This window comes from Mus caroli, chromosome 11 (assembly GCF_900094665.2).
Source record: "Mus caroli chromosome 11, CAROLI_EIJ_v1.1, whole genome shotgun sequence".
In the NCBI taxonomy this organism is placed as follows: Eukaryota; Metazoa; Chordata; class Mammalia; order Rodentia; family Muridae; genus Mus; species Mus caroli.
Window position 1 is genome coordinate 101,974,917 of NC_034580.1, and position 12,572 is coordinate 101,987,488.

The 12,572-nt window shown below is 44.0% G+C and overlaps 1 protein-coding gene across 1 annotated transcript in view; it reads left to right on the forward strand.

Annotated features, from left to right (window-relative positions):
* The window catches only part of LOC110304937 (translational activator of cytochrome c oxidase 1), a 7,938-nt gene extending 2,537 nt beyond the window's left edge, over positions 1 to 5,401 (forward strand). Inside the window, exons 2-5 of the mRNA XM_021176637.2 lie at positions 891 to 997; positions 3,259 to 3,386; positions 3,923 to 4,100; positions 4,468 to 5,401. Coding sequence (XP_021032296.1) covers positions 891 to 997; positions 3,259 to 3,386; positions 3,923 to 4,100; positions 4,468 to 4,668 — 614 coding nt within the window. The 3' untranslated portion in view covers positions 4,669 to 5,401. The remainder of the gene's footprint in view (positions 1 to 890; positions 998 to 3,258; positions 3,387 to 3,922; positions 4,101 to 4,467) is intronic.
* Positions 5,402 to 12,572: the final 7,171 nt, after the last annotated feature.

Genomic DNA, 12,572 nt, shown 5'->3' on the forward strand with positions numbered 1-12,572 from the left:
TTTTTTTTTTAATCATGGTTTCTCAGTGTAGCCTTGGCTGACCTGGAATCTGCCTCTGCCTCCTGAGTGCAGGGTTTGAAGGTGTTCACCACCACCACCATGTCCAGCCAGAATCTCACTCTTAACTGAAACGGACCCAGAACTCATTATGTAGTTCACCTGCCTGAGCCTCTGGAGTGGTGGGGTTACGGGTGTGTGCCAATATGCTTATCTAGATTAAATACTCGTGTGTGTGTGTGTGTGTGTGTGTGTGTGTGTTGTGCCAGCCACGGCACACATGGAAATCAGAGGACAACTTTCTTTTTGTTTTGTTTTGTTTTGTTTTTGAGACAGGGTTTCTCTGTATAGTCCTGGCTGTCAACTCACTTTGTAGACCAGGCTGGCCTCGAACTCAGAAATCTGCCTGCCTCTGCCTCCCTAGTGCTGGGATTAAAGGCGTGCACCACCACGCCCGGCAGAGGACAACTTTCTGAAGCTGATTCTCTCCTTCCTCCTATGAGTAGATTGTAGGGATAGACCTTAGTTCACTAGGCTTGCACATTAGGCAATTTTACCACCATCTCTCTGGCTTTTTTATTTTTAATTCAGGGCTCTTTCTAGCCTAGAGTTTACCAAATAGACAGCCTAGCTGGCTAGTGGTCACAGGATCTGTTTCTGCCTGCCTGGTTCTGGGATTATAAACTGGTGCTAGCATTTTCTTATATGTGGGATCTAGGGATCAAATTCAGACACTTTTGCTTGCAAGGCAAGCACTTTACACACCTCATTATAATGTTAATATTCTGACAAAGAGTCATTTCTCATTGCTTTGGGGTTGGAGAGGGTGGAGACCACTTGTTTCTCCTATACTGTGGTGAGAAGCCTTTGATCATTCTTCTCTCCTTATCCAGAGGGAGGCCCTAACCCTGAGAACAACAGCAGCCTGGCCAACATCTTAGAGGTGTGTCGCAGCAAGAATATGCCCAAGTCAACCATTGAATCAGCACTGAAGACAGAGGTGTGTCCTTAGACATTATTCACCACAGCCCCCAGAGGGTATATGTTTAGAAAGCTACCACAGACTCCTTAAATTGTCAGGGGGGAAGGGTAGGAACATGGTTGACAAGTTCAACCCAGAGACCTTTGGGGATTCTCTATCCTTGGCCTTTAGTTAGAGTAATGGTTCTCAACCTTGCTAATTCTGTGACCCTTTCATACAGTTCCTCATGTGTTGGGGACCCCCCCCCCAACCATAAACTTATCTCGTTACTACTTTATAACTGTAATTTTGCTACTGGTATGAATTGTCATGTAAATATCTGTATTTTCTGATGTTCTTAGGCAAGCCCTGTGAAAGGGTCACTTGCCCCTGCAAGGGGGTTTAGACCCACAGGTTGAGAACTGGTGGGCTAGAGGCCCATGACCAGGATAGGCTAGGTAGACAGCATGGAGACCTATACAGTGGAGAGTTGCATAGGAGTAGAAAGAACAGGTAAGACTGGGGAAAGCCCTGACATTAGGTTGGAAAAGGGATTGTTGTTTTTCGAGACAGGGTTTCTCTGTGTAGTCCTGGCTGTCCTGGAACTCACTCTGTAGACCAGGCTGGCCTCGAACTCAGAAATCCGCCTGCCTCTGCCTCCCAAATGCTGGGATTAAAGGCGTGCGCCTCCACGCCCGGCAGAAAAGGGATTGTTTTTCTTTTCAAATGTTTATGTCTAAAGAAGGAAAGCCAGTGAAAAGAGAGGTTAAAGGTTAAGGGCAATGATAACAGTGGGAGGTGTTGGCCTCCAACATATCTTTCTCCGGAATAGCTAAGAATTTGACGACTTAAGAGTATCTTCTTGTTGTTTTAATTTGAAATGGGGTGTGTGTGTGTTTGTGTGTGTGTGTGTGTGAGTGTGTGTGTGTGTATGTGTGAGTGTGTGGGTGTGTTTGTGTGAGTGTGTGTGTGTATGTGTGTGGGTGTGTATGTGTGAGTGTGTGTGTGTGTGTGTGTGTTTAGCCCAGGCTAGCATGGAACTCCTGATCCTCCTACCTCAGCCTCACAAAGTGCTGAGCCGATAGAGGCATTTAATCACTCTCCAGAGTCATTGTCATAGAGCTGGCAGTTATTGGGTGCTTGTTCTAGACCAAGTCCTTTAGTAAAAACACTGCATGCAGGATCTCAGGGATTCCTGCAAGTGACCTAAAGTGGAAACTAAGGCACAGAAAGGTTTGACTTGTTTTAGCTCATGCAAAAAACTGACAGACCCCAATCCAAGTGGCCAGACCCCAGGACTCAGTAGGAAACTTGGATTTCATCTGTGAAAATGGATGGGAAGGTCATCAGTTGAAAGGCTCTTGGAAGATTCAGGCCAAGGCACTCAGAGAGAGTAGTGGCATGGGCAGGGGATGAAGGTCTAGGGAGTCCAGAGGAAATTGGTAACTAGATGGGGAGTGTTTGAATTTAGCTACAGAGCTAGGTTCAGTGGCTGCCATGACAAGTCCTACATATGTGATGTTTCTATAGCAGCATTCAGCAGGGGCACTGAGATTTCCTAAGTAGGTTTCACATGAGTGGAATATAGGAAGATGAGCAAAGATAGGAGTGACCAGGGACTACAGAGATGGCTCAGTGGTTAAGAGTGCTTATTGTTCTTCCAGTGGACCCAAGTTCAATTCCCAGAACCCACATCAGGTGGCTCACAAACACCTATAACTTTAGCTCCAACGATCTGACACTTCTTGTCTCCATAGGCACTGCTATTCAAATGTACATACACATATAAACATAATTAAAAATAAACAATTTTTTTTTAAAAGTCTTTAATCTCAACGTTTGGGAGGCAGAGGTGGTGAATCTTTGAGTTCGAGGCCAGCCTGGTCTACAGAGTAGTTCCAGGACAGCCAGGACTACACAGAGAAAAACAAAACAAGAAAGAAAGAAAGAAAGAAGAGTAAGGAAAAAACAAAGAAAAGCAAGCTAAGAGTGACTGTGAGAGGATTGGATGTGAGATCTGCTTAGAGAGGCGTGGAAGCAGAGCTGTGAAAGGCTATTCAGGAATCAGGGAAACAGACTCCCTTCTCGAAGGATAGGATTTCCAGTGATCTCAGAGGTTGATACCATTGGGCTCCCCTCAGAAGAGACAAAAATAAAGACTCGAGGGTCCAAGCTTAAGTCTTGAGAGGCCATGGAGCCACTCTTTGATACCTGTGGTTTGGTGCTGGCAAGAAGGGCACTGGGACATCAGGAAATAGGACGGTGCATTTATTTATTTATTTATTTATTTATTTATGCAGAAAAACAAAGGCATTCATTTGCTATATGAGGGTCGTGGCCCTGGAGGCTCTTCTCTGCTTATTGAGGCGTTATCAAACAGTGGTCCCAAGTGCCATCTGGACATTAAATATATCCTGAACAAGAATGGGTAAGTGTGTGTATGGAGAAAGGGGAAGAAGAAGGGGGCAGCACCTTTAGATTCCAGTTCTATGTAGCAAATGCCACCGGTTCTCAGCAATGTTTCAGGTTCTAAGTACACTTCTTCCTTAGTGGAATCCAGAATAATAACTGATTTTTCCTTCATGTCCTTTGAATGAGATAGGATCCCAAAGATACAGTCATTGGGTCTAAGAGAGATTTTTTTTCCCCCATTATTCCATCTGTAGCTATAGAACGGCCTAGTCTTCAAATGCTCCACCAGGACAGGAATCTTAATGGAACAGGAAACAATGAGTTAAGTTGCATCCTACCGACGGCAGGGAGGGCAGAAAATAGGAGGTGGGGGTGCTCTTCAAAGTCACCTTACCCAGCACCAACTGCATCTTCGGCATGAAGAGAGTTGCTGGGTGTCTTTGGGTACTCCAGTGGCTGGATGGGTTAGGGGACAGTGTTAGGATGCAGCGCTGTGTAGAGTAGGGCTTCTAAAACTATCCACACATTCTTGCCTGTTCCCTCTCCTGTCAGGGGAATGATGGCTGAAGGAGCACGCCACTTTTTTGACAAAAAAGGAGTGGTTGTTGTTGGAGTGGAGGACAGAGAAAAGAAAGCTGTGAACCTAGAGCGTGCCCTAGAACTGGCCATCGAAGCAGGAGCCGAGGATGTGAAGGAAGCCGAAGACGAAGAAGAAAAGAACCTTTTTAAAGTGAGTATGGGTGCTGGTGAGATGGCTCGGTGCGTCAAGGGGCTTGCTTCCAAGCTGACAACCTGAAGAATTTGTGTTTCATGGGATTCCAAGGGGTCTCTAATAGATACCTAAAGGTGTGCTTCTCTGTGTGTCAGAATGCAGGTAAAGCAAAGACTTGATAAACTGCACAGTGTTACTAAGTGAACACCGGAGGGTAGGGCCTATTCTTGTGAGTTGGTAAGAAGCATTCTGAGCATTGGAAACTATGAACTTAAAGGCCAATGATGATATAGTACAGGTTGCTCCACTCAGGATTTTGCAAACTTCTGTCTGGGTTGTGGCATTACTTCCTGGCTTCTCACCTCCTCCCTTCTTTTATCTCTAGTTCATTTGTGATGCTTCCTCACTACATCAAGTGAGGAAAAAACTGGACTCGCTGGGCCTGTGTCCTGTATCCTGCTCAATGGAGTTCATCCCTCACTCCAAGGTGCAGCTGGCTGAGCCGGAGCTGGAGCAGGCTGTTCACCTCATCCAGGCTCTTAACAACTATGAGGATGTGATTCACGTTTATGACAATATTGAATAAGCAGCCTCGACTAGACTTGGCTCCGGCTCTTTCCTAGGCCGCACGAGCTTCTGCAGCAATCTCGGAGACTGAAACAGCCGAGAGCCTATTAGAGACCTGCTGTAATGGCTGTCAGCCTTGGGAAAAGGGGACTCTTAGCTCTGTTGGTATCATGGGGCCATCTGGAATACAAGGTGAGACTGGCCAGCCGCTCTGACTCTGATCCCAGGTGACTGGCTCTTGTCTTAAGAGTCTTAAGTGACTTGTGGTACCGTAGAGTGGAAATGATCTTCAATAATAACAGTAGTGACTTTTGGATGCTTTGTTGCTGGTATGACTCTTGAGGTGTCCTGATTTGTGTCCAGTTTTTGAACCTCTGGACTAACTGACATTCAAGCCCACATGCTTACTTCTCTACTTTCATACTAAGATTGTCTTTTTCCTTTTCTTTCTGTTGTAGAATAGAGACGTGGCTGTTCTTGTGGTTGGGTGCTGGTCTAACGACCTAGCCTTCTCACTTGTTCATGCAGCTAGTGTCTCTTGAACACCTTACTTACAGGGATTGTGCTTTTCTAGGGAGAAGGCAGTTCAGTTGGTGCTTATGTGCCTCTCTAAGATGTGAGACCTCAAAGGGAAGACACAGGGATGTACCCATGGCTGTGCTCCAGGGTATCATAGATTACGTTCATTATCTTTGTTCTCTGTGTGGTTTCTGTTCCCCTTTTGAGGGCTTAAGCCTAATGCCAATAGAAAATCAGGTATCAAGGAAAAAGGCCTCCCCAGGATCTACTTTGATTAACCCTGTGTTGTGATATTGATAAAAGCAGATGAGGTTGCTTTCCTGTAAGGGCTTATACTAACTTAGGTTTGAAAGCTTGAGGGTCTCAGAAGGCCAGTTTTGGCTCCTGTTCTAACGACACCAAATAACAGGAACGACAGTAACTAGAGGGGAAACAGGCAAAGGGAAGACTGCTGATGTGCTGGGCCAGAGCCTGGCCTTTGTACCTTCACCAAAGAAAGGCTAGCTGTGCTGACTGCTGTGTTGTAGCACGTCAAACACACTGGGTGTGGGATGGCTCTCGAACCCAGGTCACCTGCCGATGTATAAGTTCTTCAAGCCGGTCCGAGCTCAGAGTAATCTTTTCTGAAGGAACCGTAGATAAATAAGCATGGAAAAGACCCAGATCTGTGACAGGTAACTTCTGCTTCTGAGAAAAGACAGCTGGAAACCCAAGATGAGGGAAACAACACCAACAAATCCAACACCAACACCCCAAACCAACACCAACAGAACAACCCAAGATCATACCTAAGCACGTGCCCTCATGCCTATATCAAAGGCATGTACTAGCCAGGGCTCTTTAGAGTCGCTTGGCTACGTCATACGTATGGACTAGCACATCGTCTGAATGGGGTAACTTGATGTTGATTACCTGCTTTATCATAGATATGATACTGTTGTGTGATTTGACTTTTACCAACAAACCTGTAAAACACAGCGAGGGGTCAGGAAATGTCTTGGCAAGTGCTTGCCTTGCAACTGTGAGGACCTGAGTGTGAATCCAGAGAAGCCACCTAAAGGGTAGACACAGTGTGCATCTGTAACCCCACTGTTCCTGTGGGAGAGTGGGAGCTAGGACAGGAGAGTCCCCTGAAGCTTGGGAGCCAGCTAGCTTGACCTTCATAGCAGCAAAATAAGAGACCCTGTCTCAAACCAAGTAGAAGGTGAATACTCCCACCCGAGTCCTCTGACCTCCACACATATGCCATGGCACATGCTTGCCCAAACTTATACACACAAACATACTGACATATCATGTACACCCGTGTACACACATACATACACAAAAATACTAAAATAAAATAATTGTTATATATATAAATTATCTTATACCTAGGGCTGGAGAGATGGTTCTCTTTTTTTTCTTTTGATCTCCTATAACATTCACATATACATGATATAAACACATATACACACATACACACACATATATACATAGTTAATTTTAAAAAGAGATAATAAATCTCTTTGAAAAAAAACCCTCAAATTATCTTTTTCCAAACAAAGGAGACTGGGTCTAATATGGCATCTTATGTTGACAAGACCTTGTTTATAATATAGCCCTGCTTTAGAAATGTTGAATATAAACTAAGTTGAAGGAATATGATCGTTTCTAACCTAAGGGAACTTAAGGGAACTTGGCTACTCATGTGAACAGGCCCCTTCCAATCTAGAAGAGTTCGTTAATATGACTTGTTGAGGAACCAGTTTCCTCATTAGGCAGCTGTGAGAATGACTCTGCACTGACCCCTGGCGGCCGGTGCCCCGCATGCTCCTGCTGTTAACAAGGAAAAGCAGAAATGGGCTGACTTGAACCTTTCCTATTATGTATGGGTCCAGTTGAGCCCATAAAATATAAAGATAGTCATATCCATAAAATATAACAAGAAACCACTGTGAGGATTCATACTAAAAACATTTAAGAAGGGAAATTTTTAGTTTCGTGATACATTCTGTCTGATTGTCATTATTATAAAAGTGAATTTTGTAACAATAGCATCTGTGTTTCAGGGAAGAAATCTTAGAGTTCTCTTTGTTATTTCTGCTTTGAAATTTCACTTGGAGGCCATGGAGTGAGTGTTCGGGACTCTCAGATCAATATAAAAAATTGGGAATGAGAAGACAAAGGTATAGCCCTTCCCGTTGCACAAAAAAAGCCCTGACATTCACAGGAAACAGTTACCTTTCTAAGCACACTTTATATCAAGCTAGCTACGGTGTCACACACCTGTCACACAAGTGCATGCAGGAGTAGGAGGACTGTTGAGAGTTTAACCTGGTCTACATACAGAGTTCCAGGCCAGCCAGGGCTACCTAGTAAGACCTTGCCTCAACAAAACAAAAATATTTTATGTCATAAAATGTTTACAATGTAGTATTATGTAAAGATTCAAAATTACATGTATGTTGGGCTAGGGTGAAAGAGGAAATTTGTCAAAATTTCAGGAATGGCAACTGTAGAGTGATGATGTCACTGATTTTTTTTTTTTTTTTTTGCTTTGTTTTGGAGTTTTATTTTATTTTAACTAGTGAGCCAGTCTTACTCTGTAGCCTAGGCTGGCCTTGCACTCATTCTCCTGCTTTACCCTCTTCTGAGAGTACTACAACTGTGGCTCACCATGCCTGCTAGTGTTACTGAGTGTCTTTCTAGAGTCATGTTATTTTTATCAGGGGAAGTTTTGGTTTATTTTTTTTTTTCCAGTGGTAGAGATCCGACCCAGGGTCTCACACTCGCTAGGCTCTGCTACTGAACTACATCCCTGGCCCAAGGGGAGATATAAGGAACAAACTAACAAATAGATGATGGGTGTGGCCCTGTATACTAGTTATTCCAACTTCCGAGGCTAAACAGAGGGTTAAGACAAGAGAAAACAAATCCATTAACCAAAACTAAAGCCAAAAACTAAAAAATCTTACTCAAATTATTGCCCAATTAGGAGACCAACAACATTTGGAAGTCTGGGTATAATGTGTGTGTGTTTTAAACAACAACAACAAAAACCAGGATCTCACTGTATAGCCCTAGTTATGTAGAAGGTACTGAACTTGAATTTCCTCCTACCTCTGTGTCTGGAGTGCTGATTGCAGTGTGAGCCACCACGCCTGGCTCTGACGACTTACATCATCTTATCTTTGATCATTGTCTTAGTGATACAAAGTTATTCACTGCCTTGAAGCCACACTAGAGTTATATTCTCCTGTCCTTCTGGTAAGATGGAAATCTTTGTGACAGTCTCTGTCACAATTTTGACTAGTATGTGTGTACATGTTAGGATCAAACCTAACCTAACTTTGCTTTGCTAAGCAAAGGCTATAGATACCACCGAGCTATATCGCCTGGCAGTTTTTCATGGATTCTGGCGAGTACACTCAGGTTCCTGTGCTTGCAAGGCAAGCACTCACTGACGACTGACACGTCTCCCCAACCCAAGTTATTTTTCTTTGAATTTTGAAGGAAATACAATAAATACAATAAAGCTTCAAACTCCTGGAGGCTCTGACTCCTAGGTATTCTTCTGAATTCTTATGGACTCCTCTGTAGATGCTCTAGGAAAAAAAAAAAAAAAGCCAGTGAGCTGGCAGACGTGAATGCTGTGGTAAATACCAAACTTGACTTCAGTCTGTCCAGCCACTGAATAAATAGGTAGCACTTTTAACTTTATTCCTTCTTGTACCTTCTGCTTATGATAAAAAAAAAAAACATTATTTATTTTAAAATCTTATTTTACTTTATGTGTGTGTGTTGGGGGTGCCCAAGGAAACCAGAAGAGTATATCGTACTCCCTTGGAGAAAGAGGTGCAGGTAGTTGTGAGCCACGCCCAGTGTGGATTCAGGGAACCGAACTCTGGTCCTCTACAAGAACAGCAAGTACTCTCGCCTGGAAACATCTGCCCCCTACTTATTTTAAGTTAGTAACTGGAATGGTGGTCTATGTCTACAGTCTGACCACTGGGAAGACTGAACAGGAACATCCCCTGGATTTGAAGCCAGTGTGGCCTAGGATACAAATTCTGGCTCTGCCAGTCTTGAACAAGAATTTAACCTCTTGAGTACTGGACTCTTCCGGAGTGGAGGTGTTGATAGCACCCAACTTGTGGGCTCCTACACTGCTGTTTAGCAATAGGAAGTGTGAGTGCAGGAGAGATGGCTCAGTGGGTACAGTGCAAATGCAAGGACCTGAGTTTGAATCTGCAGAACCCAGGTGAAACCCTAAGTGGTAGCGCCCAGACTGTAATCCCAGTGCTCCTAGGAAGAGATGGGAGAGAGGCGGGAGCATTCCTGGAAACTTGTGGCCAGCTAGCCTGGAGTGTGCACACAGCAGTACACAACAAAAAGACCCTGCCTCAGCCAAGGTGGAACTCAAGGTCATCTTACATCTCCACACAAATGCATATGTACATACAAACTACCCCCAACACACCACACAGGTAAAACACTCCTGGCTTCCTCAGGCTCCTGAATTCATACATATATTCCCTTCACCCCTACATACATACAAATCATTAAAAATACTATATCATAGCACGTTTAACCATTCTATCAGTGACTACTTGGATGTCTACTTAGAAACGAGGCTACAATGAGTTTTCTTTACCTTTGCTTACTTGCAAAGTATTCTTTGGGATAAATTTATACCAGCATGACTTTAAAATGAATACTACTTTTATTTAGGAGAAAATACCAATACTTTTTAAGATCTATGAGATATGCATATTATTCCTTGATGACACAGTAAATTAATTGGTTCAGCAGGTAATCTAAAATGTACCCTACTTTATCTCTGAATTAAAAGAATTTTCATGAAACAGGTGACAGGTTTACTGGTATTTTTCTTTTGTAAACCAAACCTATTAATCTCTCCCCTAAGTGAAACTGTCCATTGTTTATTGTTCCTGCTGTGTCCCATTGGCAACGTGCACTTGAAAGAAAAGAATGAAAGTGTGCAGCTACTATATAATAGGGCTGCCAGATAGGGCCAGCACTTTTTGGGCCCTGGTACTGGAAGTAGGCATGGCTCAGATACCCACAGGCATTCGGTCACTGTAAAACTAAGAGAAGGTATGGCCCAGCAAGGAAGCTTCACACAGTGTTAAGAAAGAAGAGAAAGCAACCTACAAAGGGAAGATAAAATACATAACTAAGGGCGTCTATGTGGACACTACATTCAATTACTAGTGTTCCCACTTGACATCTCTCTCTCTCTCTCTCTCTCTCACACACACACACACACACACACACACACACTTTGCTATTTGGAGTCAGAGTGTCATGCGATGCTATATGGTCCTAACAAGTAGGTCTTGTAATATACTCTAGGGCCTGGCTTTCAGCTTGAGGCAATCTTCGTTTGCTTCCTGAGTACTAGGATTACAGGCATGTGTGCACCACCACACCCAGCAGGCATTTCAGATGTGCTGAAGAGATGGTTGGCATGCCAGTTTGAAGGACAGCTTCTTCCTTGCTCACCTGTGGCCCCTACCCCCAGTGCTAAGGGAGCAAACCCAGGTTCTTGCACATTCTAGGTGAGCCCTTTACCACTGAGCTATATCCCTTTCCTGACAGCTTCTGTTTATCTGCTTATTTTACAAAATGCACTTACATTAGAGCAGAACAAGTGCTCTTGGAGCATAGCAAAGGCCTTCCTTAGCCCAGCTTGAGAGGGAGTGACTTAATTCTCCCTAGAAGGAATGAGACTGGGAGCAGAAATGGAGTACACTCACTACAAAGAACATAGTACACATACGACTGTGTGGGGAGGGAGACAGGGAGGGGAATGTCTTAGTTTGGGTTTTACAGCTGTGAACAGACACTATGACCAAGGTAACTCTTATAAGGACAATATTTAATTGGGGCTGGCTTACAGGTTCAGAGGTTCAGTCCATTATCATCAAGGCGGAAACATGGCAGCATCCAGGCAGGCATGTTGCAGGCGAAGCTGAGAGTTCCACATCTTCATCTGAAGGCTGCCAACAGAATACTGGCTTCCAGGCAGCTAGGATGAGGGTCTTATAGCACACATCCACAGTGACACATCTACTCCAACAAGGCCACACCTTCTAATAGTGCCACTCCCTGGACCGAGCATATGCAAACCATCACAGGAGAATGGATTGAAAAGTTGAGATTGATTTGAGGAATTTTCAGTGTGGCCGCACCATGGACTTGGGGTGAGAATACTTTGTTACCTCATTCACATTTGATTTTTTTAAAAATTATCGGTACATGTGTGTTCCTGGTTTATATTTGTGTATGACAACATGCATGCATGGTACTTGTGGAGTTGAGATGAGGGCCCATCCCCTAGAGTTGGATTTACAGGCAGCTGTGAGCTGACCAATGTGGGTGATGGTAACTGAGCCTGGGCTCTCTGCAAGAGCAACAAGCACTCTTTACTGCTGAGCTCTCTCTCCAGCCCCTATTTGACTCATCTTAAAACTGATGGGTTATAATATTTGTAAATAGGGTTCTCTAGGATCATGTTTCTGATAGAAAGTCTGTGGTGTGAATACACTTTAAGTAAATGAAGTAAGAGATTTTGATGGTTTGAACTGGGCTAGCGGAGCTAGGGTGAAAGAGAGGCAGAAGGATTGGAGACCTGATCACTCGGTGTCTTCCTTGGGGAACTGATGATGAGCAGAGGAAATGTGAACAGTGGAGGGAAGCGATGGGTTCGGTTTGGACCTGTAGAATGTGAGGTGCCTGTGGAATGCTCAGGAATGTTGCCTCGGGAGCTTAGAACCAAGACCTGCCTGAGCTGGAATCCTCAGCACACAGGGTAACTGCAGCATGGAAATGTTTGACTTCAGTGGCTGAGGGACAAACAGTGGGAATCGAATTCACAAAAAAGGCACCTGAAGGCAAGGTAGAAAGAGGAAGCTTACTTAGCTCAGTCATTGGAGAGGTTAAGTGAGATTACATGGCTGGGATCTAGTAAATAGCTGGTGTTTTTCTCTATTCTTTCCTCACCAGGAAAAAAAAAAATTATTCTATTTCAGGTACTTCAGTAAATTAGGGACTTTTTTGTTTTGTTTGTTTTTTTGAGACAGGGTTTCTCTGTGTAGCCCTGACTGTTCTGGAACTCACTCTGTAGACCAGGCTGGCCTCTGAAATCTGCCTGCCTCTGCCTCTGCCTTCCAAGTGCTGGGATTAAAGGCGTTCACCATCATTACCCGACATAAATTAGGGACTTAATCAAGTGAGAACATGAGACTTGAGAGTTTGAAGAAAAACGAGTTGGATACAGTGGCACAGGCCTTTTAATTTTAATCCCAGTACTCAGGGGGCAAAGGCAGATAGATCTGTGAGTTTCAGACCAGACTACAAAGAAGCTCCAGGACTACAGAGAAACCCTGTCTCGGAAAA